Here is a 14,227-nt window from a genome sequence, read left to right on the forward strand (position 1 = left end):
AATCAATAAAAATGTGCAGCCAAGAGCTTCTTCGCTACATATTTATGAACTGTACCTTTAAGACTCAGAGACGCGCCGTAGATTCGAACACTTAAGCTCCGCCTCCACAGCGCGTGAGCGGGGAAAACAGGAAGTGAATTGTCACCCGCCACAAAATGGGAGCATCGTTGGAGACTCCGGCCAGGTGTCACCTGTGCAAGGTGGAATCGTCCGAGCCCGTCACCCTGAAGTGTAAACACCGGTTCTGCCGGCGCTGCATCGAGGATCTATGGAGCACCGTTCCGAACGGGCCGTACCGTTGCCCGGAGTGGAGGTGCAAGATGGTGTACCAAACTTTACCGTTCGACCGAACTTTGATCCCGCAACGAGCGTCCAGCGGTTTACGGGGCGCTCAAACCCGCAGCAGTGCAGGTACCATTCACATCAATACTGCAGCCAATAACTTCTTCACTTAATATCCCAGATGGATTACGTTGGTGCATATTTCTATCTTATTATTCTATCTTGTTATGTACGTTCAAACACACGCTTTCCCAAAATGCATTTACGTTGCCTCGGTAACCATAACGAAACAAATGTATATTCTTTTCAAGTTTGAGATTTTTTGAGGCAAATATTCGGTGGGGGAGAATGTCCCAAGATGTCTTGTGTGTCCGCCACCTGCTTCCTGCTTCATTAAAAATGTTACACAATTTATTTGACATGGGCGCTCTCCAAAACCACTGCAAGCGGTGACAATCTTTTGAAATCCTTTAGTACTTTTGGTATTTCGACAAAGACGTTAAACGATAAATGCCTCTCTTACAGTAAAACATTATCCTAAATAAGTCAGTTTTCCTCTATAACAACATTAAGCTATTGTGATATTTAACAGTAAAGATCTTTTTTCCAACATGTATTTCATGTAACCTTAATAAGAGTTTTCATTATTGATTAAATCTTGCTAATGAACTTGTTGGTATTACCTTTTGTTTTTCTCCAAAGGCACATCGACAAATGAGCAAAGCACACCCGAGTCAGCATTAAGGAGACCTTCGCTTGCTGGTCGGCTTCTCGGGAAGAGAAAGGCTAGTGCTCCGGCTGTGGAACAACCAAACCCAAAGCGTTTGACCACAGAAGCTCCACGGGAACGGTCCGGAGACGTTGAGACAGAGGCTAGCGCTCCAGCTCCAGGCAAACCAGACACAAAGCATTTGACCACGGAAGCTCCACGGGACCGTTCCGGAGACGTTGAGACAGAGGCCAGCGCTCCGGCTCCAGACAAACCAGGCACAAAGCGTTCAGCCGTGAAACAGGACCAGTCCGGAGACGTTGAGACAGAGGTCAGCGCTCCGGCTCCAGACAAACCAGACACAAAGCGTTCAGCCGTGAAACAGGAACAGTCTGGAGATGTTGAGAGCCCCACCACTTCCTCTTCAGACTCCTTTGAAGACACACCTGCACCGTCAGCGAGTCCGGAGGTATCCCAGAAATCCCAATCCAAGCAGTTTGAGTACGAGGACGAAGCACTGGACATCTCAGGCCAGCAGTCAATTGAAATCATCTCACTGTGTGACAGCGACAGCCTAGACGAGGTTATCATTTCTGATGCATCTCCAGCTGCAACCCCTCAAAAAGGCACAGGAGAGACTCCTGCTTCTCCTGCCGGTGCTGATTGCTCAGCTGCAGTCCCTCCTGATAAAACAAAATCCCCTGGACCCCCTGTCAACATATCTCCTGTCATACATCTCGCCTCTACTTCAGGATCCCCAGCTGATTTGGGCAGCTTCTCCAGGTCAGAGAGCAAAAGCGCCCGTCCGGTGCCGTGCCACTACTGCCCCAACGCCGTATATCAGCCTGCCATCAAGACCTGTCTGGTGTGCGGAGCTTCGATGTGTTCAGAGCACCTGCGTCCCCACCTGGAATCTCCAGTCTTCCAGAATCACACCCTGATTGCTCCGGTGGAGGATATTTCTTCCTGGAAGTGCCAGGAGCACCAGGACATCAACCGTATCTACTGTCGCAAGTGTGGTGTGTGTGTCTGCACACTGTGCCCCCTCGTAGGCTCACACCAGAACCATGAGTGTATCAGCCTCAGGGAGGCAGAGAGAGAGCTGAGAGTAAGTGCTGAGGCGGGCGTGCAAACCCATGCCACTCGTTAAATTGGACTCAATATTTAGGGATGTTTCTTTGTAATGGCAGAGTGACATTTTGTAGTACTCTGTACTTATTCTTCATAGGGGAACCTGAAAAAAGACATCTCACAGCTGCAGCAGACTGAGGATGAAGTGATCATCAGATTGAATGAAGTCACACAGAAGAAAGAGGCCTCCAGAGTAAGACAGTGATTCTCAAGTTCCTCATTTAGATCAATGTTTTGTTTGTTTGTTTGTTTGTTTTTAAAAAAAAAAGCTTTATTATTATTGACAAGAAGAAAATGCTTGTCAATCTTCTGGCTGCCTGAAAATGTCTCTTAAAGTCATTTGTTTTTTTTACTGAAGGAGATTTTTGATTTCTCCAAAAGTCAGTGCAAAACAGGGAATTTCCTAGTTGTCCTCAGCATTCCAGGTGTGGCCGGGATCATTGAGGCCCCTGTGCTGATCCTGCACCTGCACCCAGGACGTCCCCAGAGTGACGAAGCTTGACCTTATTAAACAACATGACAATGACGGCAATTAGGACACAGCGGGCTTCTCCGTCGCTGACATTTCACACTTCTGGAAGTCGGATCTTTTTTGTGGATTGTGGCATTTTGTGACATTTAGTTGCTCTTGTCTGTCCAGGTGGTTTTAGAGAAGGCGCGGACGAGCGTGCTGCAGCAGTACGCAGCCATCAGAGAGGCCCTGGATCAAGAGGAGCAAACTGCTCTTCAGTGTGTGGCCAAGGAAGAAAGCAGGGTTCTGGGGGGGCTAGAGGAGAAACTCGGCAACTTGAGGAGCTCTCTGCAGTCTATCCAGAAAGGTCTCCACATCTTCGAGGGCCTGGCTGATGCCAAAGGAGACAAACACATCGGCGACCAAGTTTTCGTTAGGGTGGGTGGTGTCAGAAGACAAATCTCTTCATTATTGAATCAGAAATGATCATGGTGGCATCTCAACACTGACGCAAAAGTAATTTATCGTGGTTCCATTCGACAGGAATACAGCAAGACTGCCCACCTGTAAGTACTGGACTGGATGATAATTCCGTGGGATATAAGGTATTTCTATATTTGTTTTCCTTCTCCCTTCACGTTGCTCTTCCTCATCAGATCCAGTGTCCTGGGGAGCTACATGGAGCAGTTTGAGACCCCTGAGGAAGTGGATCATGCGCGGCTTAAATGTTTGCAGAAGTGGACTGAGAAACGGCTGGACACGTTCGTAATCACCGTGCCGGGCGAAGAGAGAGACATCTACATACCCCTCTGTGAGTGTCTTAATAACTGGTTGCTGGTTATTTAAAGAACCGAAAACTGGCCTGTGAGCAATGTCTTTTCATCCAAACATCTCATTTGTGTACAGATGGTTGTGTGCCGTCACTGGATGCTGATACAGCCCACCCCAAACTGCAGCTGTCGGATAACAACCGGGAAGTGAGATACAGCGAAGCACAGCAGCCCTACACAGAGCATGCCGCACGCTTCAGCTCCTTCCCCCAAGTCCTGGCCTCCTCTGCCCTGCAGGGAGGCCGCTGGTACTGGGAAGTGAACGTGTCTGTGGAGGAGGGCCGCTGGAAGGTGGGTGTGAGCGAGGGTCGGATCGAGAGGAAAGGTCAGAAAGACATCTCCCGTTTAGGATGCAACCCTTACTCGTGGTGTCTGGCCTGTGACAAAAAGAAGGTGGAAGCTCTGCATAACAGGGTGTCTGCGCCTGTGGATGCGGACGGGCTGCAGAGGGTGGGGGTGTTCCTCGACTTCGAAGAAGGTGTGTTGTCGTTCTTTAATGTGACGCCAGGGGGCAGTCTCGCGTTAGTGCATTCCTACAAACACAGCTTTACTGACCCTGTGTATCCAGCCTTCTCTGTGTCCAAAACACACCTGGCCATCTGTGACCTGTTCCATTCTTAAATTCTGGTATCACTGGGAATTCATCTCAACTGTTAATACACTGCCTTTTCATCATTCAGCATCTGTGAATTTCTAGGGAGAATTTATAATGTCTTTAAAACATACTGGTAATTTTGATACATCACACTGATTTTGTACCTTTTCAGAATGTGAGTTTTGGTGTTTGTTTTTAAAGTGTCACATTAGATAAGTGAGCACATTTTTAGCCTGTCTACTGTAGTTGATGGTGTGATCAAAGTGCTGTTTTGCATAAAGTCCTGGATGGCTGCAGCATGTTGGAGGTTCTGTGACGGTTCTGTGATTTTTCTTATTTTTAAATGTTCCAAAAACACATATCATTTCAAGTTTATAATTACAGACAACTGTGGGTCTCTTATATTTTTTAAAAGCAAAACTGTTGCTCGTTTTAATGCCGATAAGGAGCTGTCCATTTAAGAAGCAGTCATTGTGACCCGGTATGTTTTCTACAGCCCACTTCTTTAATGTACTCCAATAAATCCTTTATTTTTTTCTAACCCACTCATTAAAATGACATTTGTGAATCTTTTCCTGACCCGCTGCCCTTGTTTGGAATGACACCCAGTGATGTTAGGATGCTGTGATGCATTAGCCTGGCATAATGTGTTTCACTCCACATCTATGTTTAGCGTCAGTAATGGCTACCTTCACACAGGTGCGTCTGTGAGAGCGGCTCATGCTTGCCTCAGCAGGTGGAGTTAGCCAGAAGCAATCCCAGTTCTCCTGGTTTCCTTCCTTCTCTCCCCCAGCTGGCACTTGGCAGAAAGGTAGAAAACACATCTGAGATAATTAAATCCCAGTTCAGCACCCAGCTGTGTCCAGGATTTTCCTCTTTTTAAAAAAAGAGCAAGGTGTTTATAAAAGTTGGCGGGTGATGCTGTGTCACATAGTTGTTAAAGAATGAAATGTATGCGGTGTCAATTTCTAGTGTAATGGGCACTAATGAAGCATCCAAAATGGCTGCCATGGTTCTCCCTAGTGATTCCATGCTTATATGTCATTTCTTGTGGTCTTCTCTAATGAGGAATGCATTTGCAGCGAAAAGCCAAGAACAGGAGGTGCTGTTAGCTTTTAAAATCAATACTTAATTAAAGGGATTCTGCGCACCTATTTAACCTGGCCTAATAATAATCTCTTTCATTTGTGCTGCTGTTTTCATCGGGTTCCAAGCTGAAGCAGCACACTAAGCTGGACAAATTGGTCTCATTTGCAGAGAGTTCCTTCTCAGCGTGCTGCGTTCAGATCGCTTTTATCCTCCCCCGTCTGTCAGGATGGAAAGTGAAATGGCATGAAATTACTGAGGTCAGAGGTTTTCCAGCAGATGGTTGGTTGGCAGTCAGCCCTTTGCGGAAGGCTGTCCCCTCACTAAATGTCATCCCTCCCCCGTTTTATAAAAGTGTTGCTGACCCTTGTGGTAGATTCCACGTGCACTTGATGTTCCATTCAATGGTCCTTTTAATAGAAGTCCGCCTGAGACTGCCGAGTGTCTTCTGTGGTTGGGTGGGTTATGATCTGATGGTCCATTTAGCAAAGAAACCAGATAGTAAACAACAACACAAAGTCACATCCTTACATCCAGATTTACATCTGAAAGTGTGAGACAGCGAATGCACTTTTGCGTCTACTGGCACTGCAACGGGGTCGCTGTGGCTGATCAGAGTAATCTGCCCTGCGAGGTCAAGTTTCTGCCCTCTACTTACTGATTAACTGACTAGATCTTCCTCCAGAGAGATCCGTGCACATCCGCACTTGTTTACGTCATTGCCTGTAATGACCTCAAAGCTCTCAGTCTTGATCATCGATCAACTGGGAAAATCAGTGGCTTTCAGTTGTTCCTTCTCCTGACATAGTCACTTCCTCTCCCGTTGGCATAGCAACGGTCCTCGAACTCACCTGCCAGGTCTGGAATAATCCGTGAACATCTGACACGGGAGATGAGGCGGCCCTGTTTTTGAGTGACATCCCCCATTTCCCCCTCACCTTTCCAGCCGATTTAGTGCGGACCGTGGAACAGGGCGTATTTTGGTATCCCTCCATCTGCCGGTGCAGAATCAATAAAATCCAATGTAATGGCAACTAAATCGCACATCTGTTTGCGTGACTCGGTCTTGTGATTGTTGCAAGCGTTCCATTACTCCAGTAAATGCAGGAAAAGGAAATCCCAGCGTGCCAGTTGTCCCGCGGCACACACGTGGGTTCATCCGATTTCTGAACGCCGGATCTGGTTTAATATTACTGTGCTTTAAAAGTTACCACTTCAAGATGAGGCAGAAATGTTTTCATCAGTGTGGTGCCTGCTCGTCTCTGTCTCGTCCGGCTTCATCTCTGTCCTCTGTAGTGTTATTTATGTGTTTGTTTACCCTCCTGCTCTTTTCGCTTGGCCTCCCTGCAGGAATGTTGGGATGGGTGGCAGACAGCGCCTCGGGAACGTCAGTGTTTTGGTCAAGGACGGGAAAGCAAGCGGTTCCCATTTAGGAGGTTCCTTTTGAAAATGACCCTGTTTATCCTTGAGTTTGAATTTAAGCATGAATACAGTTAAGGCCAAATCAACAACCTCCCTGCGTCGCGGCAGATTTATGTGCTGTTGTGGTTATGGACAAACACACGTGGGCTGGAGGGAGAGACCCAGCTTCAGGTTAGTAAGTGAAGATAAACATCATTTAGAATCTGTTTCTCCAGCTGTGTTGTCGGCGCACTGCTTCTGTTGCCCAATCAACTGCTCAAAAACCTGTTTTTATGGGAAATATGCACAATCTGGAGTCAATATGTTGAGTTTATCAGGATAATTCACACAATTATTAGAGTTATAAGTCAGTAAGGAAACACATTCTTTCCATTTCCAAACCAACAAATTGACTCTTTAGGTTCCCTTTTGGAGTCACAATCTAATAATATTAGTAATTTGAGATGAAACTCTTATCTGTGGTTGTCTGAAAGTGCCTTTGAAGGTTATTAATCACAAACATTCTGTCAGGACAGACAAAACCCCTTTGTGCTTCTGTCTCTTTCTTCGCTGCAGTGATGATTATTTCCTGCTTCTCTCCGGTCTGGCAGCACAGAGTCTGTCAGACGGCGTCTCCCACACACACACACACACACACACACAAGCTCCGTGCTCACTCATGTCATGGACAGTTACTACATTTTCCAAATACAATGCACACACAGAATGTAAAAATGCACATCTGCATAGCGAAAGAATAAGTGCTAATAACTTAATAGCAAGTTATCAGCATACAGCTCTTGCAGCATGTCTACGGATCAGTCCTAAGAACCGTTCTGTTAGACACAGAGACATCGGTGGGCTGTACGTTGAGCCAGGCTTCATTTTGTGGATGGAATTTCACCTTATCTTCACTTGGAATGCACCATCATGCCCAACGTGTTTGTACTCGGGCCTCAAGATGAAGTATTTCTATCATAAGTGGACCAAGAGCACTGCACCCGCTTTATCAACGAAGGGATTTACTCTCATCAAAGGTCAACGCTCCTCCAGACACTTTTAGTCTAATTTAGGGGCTGGCACGAGCGTCTTGCGAGTAATAGTGGGTTTCTGCCTGTTCCTACGTCTGTTGTTTGTTTGTTGTCTCTGTTTACTTTGACTTGGCGTCACGACATTGCTCAAATTTAATGATGTGTCGCCTGGAACGTAGATCTCAACGCGCTGACGGGAAAGACAAATGAAGGCCTCTCGTCAGAGCCTCAACATTTCCAGAAAAGACAAATGACTGCTCACACAGCACGTTGTGGCGAGCACTGATTCCTGACACGTGCAGTCAGTCACAGGTTAATTTGCATTTGGCTGGTATTACCGTACTTCAGAGCCTCACAGGGGAAAAAAAAAAAGCTTATTCTTTCCAGTGGGAACAACCTCAGCAGCAGGTTGATGTCTTCATCCCTTGCGGAGTGCTAAATATTTCAACTGAAGCAGTTAGCCCTCGTTTATTTTTCTGACTGCAGGTATCTCCTCACTCTGATTCATGTCAGCAGATTTTTGCTTCACCTGAACCATCAAAAACCATCAAGAAGCCTCCTAACCTGCAGCAGAACCACTAAACTGTTGTAAAAAAAAAAAAAGAGAGAAACTGCTCAGCATGAGGTGTGGATGTAGAGAGGTAGCAAATGCTGCCCAGGGCAATCAGCCTTCTTTGGTGCAAAAGAATCCGCGCAGTAATCAGGCAGCACCTTCATTTCCCCCTCCTCTCCTTCCTCCAGGAACTATTTTCTCCTGTTCCGTGAGTGCCGGTGGGAATGGGGGCTTTCAGGGTGATGGCTACGCTGCACCCGTGGATGGAAATACATTTAGTATGAATCATGACAACAGTGTTGTTTTATGACAACACTCATGTCGTAGCACATACTGCATGTGGGGGTAGAGGGCTCCGCAAATGCTGTATGACATTGTTTTCTGCGCTGAGTTTCAAATTCCTTTTCTCAAAAGGGGACGTATTAGCATGTGGACATATTTTGAATTGATGGATATTTTCTCTGTATTTTCCAATTACAGTGTCATTTCCCAAGGGTGCTTTTCCTGATCTGAGACGCATCCCAAATTCCGTCTGAAATAGCAGCTGTGTCCCCCGGGCGGCCAGCTGGTCACACCTGAACACACTCCGCTGTGCCAGACTCTCTCTTCCCTCCTCATTTTACTTGACGTGACTAAAAGAATCAGCTTGGAGGTTGACGTCTCATTTACAGGCATTTTCCATGGTTTTCTGCATGGTGACGGTAAACAAACAGATCATGTGTATATTGCACATATTGCACATATTATGAATAATCTAACGATGATGTCATCGTTACCATGCCATGAGCAATCTTTTTGCAAGGATGCAAACCTGCCATCAAAAGCACACCGACCTGTTTTACTGTTTATTATTAAAGCCTGAAACATTATAAATTCCTTTATAGTGTTTTCACTGCTATATCAGAAAATATTATATAGTTTAACACCAAAATCAGAGTCAAAAGAGGGTTAAAGAATACTGGGAAATGATTTTTTAAATTTAGCACCTGTCCAGGTGGATCGATAAAGTATGAGAGGACATTAAATGTTCTCTCAATAGACGGGTAAGCAGGAAACAGGTCTCTTCACATTGTTTTAGCGTTTTACATTCTGTAACAGCCTGCTGGTACTTCCTTTGCAGTGGAGGACGAAGTCAACATCAATCCCACACGCTGTCATCGCGATCCATATTTGAAGTGTAAGAGAACTCGACTGTCCTTCACAACTGTCTTTTCAAGGTGTTCTTTGGAGAGGGATGGAACAAGCCTGTAGACCCTTGTCAAAAGGAGCACTTTATTTAGCTCAACTCTGGATTTTTGCTCACGCACAATAGAACATTTTGTTATTTTATTATCTTTTTCATCTCCCATTGGAGAGGAAGAACAGCACTCTGTGTTCTCTGCCTTCTTATTGATCCAACACACGTCCTGTCTGTGGGATACAGCGAGAAATCAATGTGTTCCTTTACTCGAGAACGCCTGGGATGGCCTGAGGTTATATCAAATGTAATCGTACACATCAGGAAGTGTAAATCAGACCTCTCAGTCATCTGATAGTTTTCCAGTCTAGTTCCTGTCTGAGCCGAAGCAACATGAACCTAAAACCTTAGAACATGATTTCTTCCTTTAAAGGACGTATTGAGAACACTGGGGGTTATAGATGTGATTTCTAGAGCTCATCCTGGAGTTCATGTAAATTTATTTCCCTCCCGCTGACGTTTCCAGGCCCTGTGGGTTTGTGATGTTTGCTGTGTCGTGAACCTTTACAAAGAAACCTCTGTTTGCCCACAGTCTCAGATTATTACCCTATTTTCACCACCAAGCTTTTGGAATCTATTTTTTCAGTCATACCACAGTCTTTGATTTCACTGGGGCTGTCAAGGCTCTCCAGGTGGTAGAAAAGTAAATGTAAGATTTCTGTGCTTGGAGCGTGACCTGAGCTCCTCACAAGCTATAAAAATCAGGTCAAACTGGTTGGAGAGGAGATTCGGGCTGTGTGGAGAAGCAGTCTCTGAGGTAACCCTGGGCCAGCCAAAGATGAGGAAAAGCAGAGAGAGATCTGCCACAGCTGCAGGGAGGTGAGGAGGGGGTCCGTCGACAGGATTTAACACACCTCCCCAAAACAGAAACACACAAGAAGAATGCATATTTACTGAGGAGTACATGGTATCACTGCCAACTCTGCAAAGCTCACTCACACATGACAAACAAGCAAACATGGGAGAGGAATATTGTGAGAATCAGAGAAGCAGAAAACAGCTTGTTGGGTTTTTTTCCGCTGTGGCGACACAGTACGTCGGTAGATGGCTCATAACAATGTTACTGGGTCATGAATTCTGGAAAGAAACATTGCTGTTGAGTTTTCCACCTGAGCTGCACAAGCTTCTTAACAGACTGGCGGAAGATGGGTGTGGATGGGTCCCAGCAGGGAAAATGAATTAATAATATAAGGAAGAACTGAGTGCTTTATTTTGGGGTGACCTTTAAAGGTTACACATTCATTTAGATTTTCACTCCCCCTGTAACACCCGACATGATTCATGTCCTACATGCTATTTACACACTGATTTCTCTCCTTTAAATAAAGCCAAACGTATTCCTTTTTATAAAACCCCAAAAGCCCATTTAATGATTGTGTTTAGTGATTTTCTTCTGCTTGGAATAAATGAGAGCCATCTTCTGAAAATAGCTCCTTGCTGAGGCTGAGGCGATGTAATTAATCTTGAAAGAAGGGACACTGCTGTTTTCATAAAAGCAGCTTTGTGTAAAACAATTATTCCGATTATACAGCAGCACATCAAGGGGGGAATAAACCCATCATATCAAAAGGCAATTTCCATCTAATTTATTGTTTAGAAGGTAGAAGATTCTGCTTTGTGTGTTTGTGTAAAACAGAATATCTCAATTTTCATGGACATATTTGTTGGTTCTCAAAATAATGATTAATCTCAAAGCAAATGATGGTGCAGAGAAATGATTAACTGGCTGAGCGTGTGACCACTTTGGTGGAGGGCTGGTCAATAAGGCTGCGTGCTGAGGCAGCGAGTTTGGACTGGAATAAAACCTGACCTTTCAGCAGCGCTTTGGCCAAAGCATTAGACCCTCAGTGTTAAACAAAAAGGGAAGCAACAGATTTTCGCCGCATTCTTCACTCATAAACGCTCTGCAGCAACAGTCACATGTTTATAAAAAAAAAGAAAACATTGGAGGTTGCTTTTTATTGGATATAATTTTTGGAGCAGACTCAGACATTAACGCAGTGCTGTGACGCCGTTGACGTCCACGTCCCTCTGCAGAAAGCACCTCTTATCTTCTCGGAATCTTCAGGAAAGCAAACACAGGCCTCAAGAAAGGATCCGAGTGCCGCAGGAACCAACCTCACTGCCAGAAAGCTTAATGTCAGCACATCTTACAGCACAATTAGTTCATCATTGGCCATATTGCTCTCTGTATGATGCAATGCAGCCAACCATCTGTCAACAAGGGGGTAAAAATTAACAAAGAGGCATGGATGGATGGTGGGAAAGTTCAAATGTAAGACAAAAGGGGACACAATAAAGGTCATAAGACAGTCGTAGATCTGGTTATATGAAGGAAAATCTCATGGATTTATGAGTGGATAAGGGTATTGTGGCCCCCTGTGGGTGAAATCCCCTGCTTTCACCTGGCATTATTGGCTGGAGAGAGCATTTCTTGGTCCCTCCTTGGCTCCCCACACGGTTCCTGTTGTGATAAAGATGGCAGATTTCTTACATATTGGCAATAATCCTGTATTCTATTTCTATGTAATTGTTAATCCAGCGTCACCTCTCTTTGTTGTAACACAGTCTTGAAGAAAATCTTTGAGAAGGAGCAGGTAATAGACAGGAAACTCTGTCCTGTGAGACCGATACATAATTGGTTGCTGAAGGTTGGTGGGGGTAGAAGAAGAGCAGCCTTGTTTGACAGGTCTGAGTGTGGGTGAAGACAAAGAACACATGCCTCCTTCACACCGATCCCCCTCTTTTTTCTTGTTGCTAAAACGGATGCAGCGCTTGTGCATGTTACCATGTCTACAGGCTAAAATGGTATATGTTAGAAAAGCATAAAGGCATAAGTATCAGCATAAAGGGGGGAAATCAATGCAATAAAGAATGAACAAAGTAATAAAATGCATATTGGAAATGCTATATAATTACATTCTCTCGTTGAAGCAGGACATGTTGCTGAAATCTGATTTCTTTTTATGTTGGATTTGCTCTATGAATGTTTTCTTTGTTGAACAGATTCCTGCACATTGAATCACATGATATACCACAAATAACAGGTTCCACCAACACAACCCCCCCCCCCCCCACACACACACACACACACACACACACACATCTTTCTATCACTCAACAAACTGACTCGGCTTGTCATTTTCCTGCAACATCCACCCACTGGTATCATCAGAGCGGCTGCTATTATCATTCCATTTAAGAAAATAAATCACCGCAACGTGATGAAAAATTGGCTTTGAATGGAGATTCTCCCTTAGGTTGGACCCACTTGGTTACAGACTTGCATTTCGAACTTTAAAGGTCAACTTTCTGCTAATATTTAATGTGAAGGTACTCGCTTGCTGTGTTTGGATGGCTGGCTGTGAGAACAGGAGATGTGAGTTTTAAAAAAAAGCTGTGTTTTTTCTCAAAACACACCAGAACTGTGACAGCTTCTAAATAAAAACATGTTTGTCAGAGAATTATGCAGCGTGTCAGTATGAAGCTGTTTAATGCTATTCTAACCGACGGCCAACCCCGGTGTACCTTTCCCACCCACGCTGCTCATTCTCCCAGTATATCCTCAAAGGTTCTCCCTTCCAAACAGCTTCAGCCCCTCTCCTCAAAGCCGAGGGACTTGTTTTATTAGCACCTGAATGACGATCAGCGATACTGTCACAAAAGCAGTAAAAGATAAATGACAATGTCTTTTATACGCCGACTCTCCAGACTATTAGGAGGGGATTAATGGTGAAAGCAGATACAAATGAAGCACTAGCAACAATCCAACAATGTTCATTTTCAACAGCAGCAGCATCTTACTTTCTATGCATTTAACTTACTTTAACTTACCTTTTTGGAATCCATATAGTGCTCCTTGCAAACAGTGAATATCATCAAATAAAATCATGAATCATGAATCTGCGATCATTTCTGGAATCCACAGCTACTTCGGTACATGTTTAGGACATATCTAAAGACAGCCTTACGATTGATCACGGCTGTCTTGCACCAATAGGGAGGTTTCTGTATAAACATTAAAGCAGGCTTTGTTTGGGGTATACATCCTTCCTACCAGCAATGACAGGTCACTGTGTGCAAAAGCGGGCTCCAAAATAACTAAGTATATTGGCTCAAGGGTTATAAGTTACTCAAACCCTGGCAGTATTTCTCCTATTGAAATCATTATGTGAAAGATTGCGTGCAGCTTTCCAAGTGCATCCATCAAGGGCAACTGGACATTTATTAGATATTTTGAAGCTATTTGACCTCTTATCCTCAATAAAAAGCCACAAAGAACCTTAAAATGAAACCCTCAAGAAAGATCAAAGATCAAACTACATTTCCATTCATGCCTATTCCAAGACCAGCTCTCTTATCTCAGAGGAGACATTAGAGCCCACAACAAGCTTTAAAAAGGTTTTTGATTGGGCACAAAATGATTCAAGAGAAAAATGAAGAACAACAAAGTCAAAGATCACTGAACTGTGCGTGAGGCTCATCCCTGGAGACAGATTTGGTGTTCGTGAGACACATCCATAGGAAAGGAAGCATAAGGAAACACAGTGGGATCATTTTAAATGTGAATATTGTGCTCTCACCAAGACAGTGCTTTAAAAAGAAGCAAGGAGGAAAATATGTTATATTCACAATGCTGCAGAATGCTATAGCTTAGACAACTTTCTCGAAATAAATAATCCCTAAGGAATATTGGCATGCATGGTGTAATGTGGGTGAAATTTCTAACTGAACGTGGCACAATGAGATGCAAATAGACTGAATAATTTATATCAACCAAATTACTCAAAATGAGTCAGAGCTCCTTTTAATTAAACCCAGTAATTACTCTTAATTAACACAACAAGTGTTGATGTCGAGGAAGAGGGAGGCGGTAAATATTTTACGTCAATAAGTCCCTCATTACGGCAGTCAGACACGG

At 44.3% G+C, this 14,227-nt stretch overlaps 1 protein-coding gene and 1 long non-coding RNA gene across 4 annotated transcripts; one reads left to right on the forward strand and one right to left on the reverse strand.

Moving 5' to 3' along the window:
* Window positions 1-106: 106 nt before the first annotated feature.
* Window positions 107-4,543, forward strand: si:dkey-29p10.4 (E3 ubiquitin/ISG15 ligase TRIM25). 2 transcript variants are annotated; one of them, XM_057051850.1, is made up of 8 exons: window positions 107-411; window positions 985-1,269; window positions 1,351-2,099; window positions 2,220-2,315; window positions 2,763-3,011; window positions 3,117-3,139; window positions 3,230-3,384; window positions 3,480-4,543. In XM_057051850.1, the coding sequence occupies exons 1-8, from the start codon at window positions 156-158 to the stop codon at window positions 4,022-4,024; spliced, it is 2,358 nt and encodes a 785-aa protein (XP_056907830.1). In that variant the 5' UTR covers window positions 107-155; the 3' UTR covers window positions 4,025-4,543. The 2 variants fall into 2 exon arrangements, with proteins under 2 accessions (XP_056907830.1, XP_056907829.1); XM_057051849.1 differs by having other exon boundaries at window positions 985-2,099.
* A 6,334-nt stretch (window positions 4,544-10,877) lies between these two features.
* On the reverse strand, window positions 10,878-14,201 carry LOC130536030 (uncharacterized). Of its 2 annotated transcripts, XR_008953260.1 has the most exons (4): window positions 13,141-14,201; window positions 11,855-11,997; window positions 11,712-11,770; window positions 10,878-11,428 (listed from the first exon to the last, which is right to left on the reverse strand). It is a non-coding gene; the product is annotated as an uncharacterized LOC130536030 (long non-coding RNA). The 2 variants fall into 2 exon arrangements; XR_008953259.1 differs by having other exon boundaries at window positions 11,855-14,201.
* Between the last annotated feature and the right edge of the window lie 26 nt (window positions 14,202-14,227).

Source organism: Takifugu flavidus, chromosome 13, assembly GCF_003711565.1.
Source record: "Takifugu flavidus isolate HTHZ2018 chromosome 13, ASM371156v2, whole genome shotgun sequence".
NCBI classification, from domain to species: Eukaryota; Metazoa; Chordata; class Actinopteri; order Tetraodontiformes; family Tetraodontidae; genus Takifugu; species Takifugu flavidus.

Coding starts and splice junctions, on each gene's coding strand:
- si:dkey-29p10.4 (XM_057051849.1), top strand. CDS start 156: ATGGGAGCATCGTTGGAGACTCCGGCCAGGTGTCACCTGTGCAAGGTG. Junction 3,140..3,229: donor TACAGCAAGACTGCCCACCT/GTAAGTACTGGA, acceptor CTTCCTCATCAG/ATCCAGTGTCCTGGGGAGCT. Junction 3,385..3,479: donor AGACATCTACATACCCCTCT/GTGAGTGTCTTA, acceptor ATTTGTGTACAG/ATGGTTGTGTGCCGTCACTG.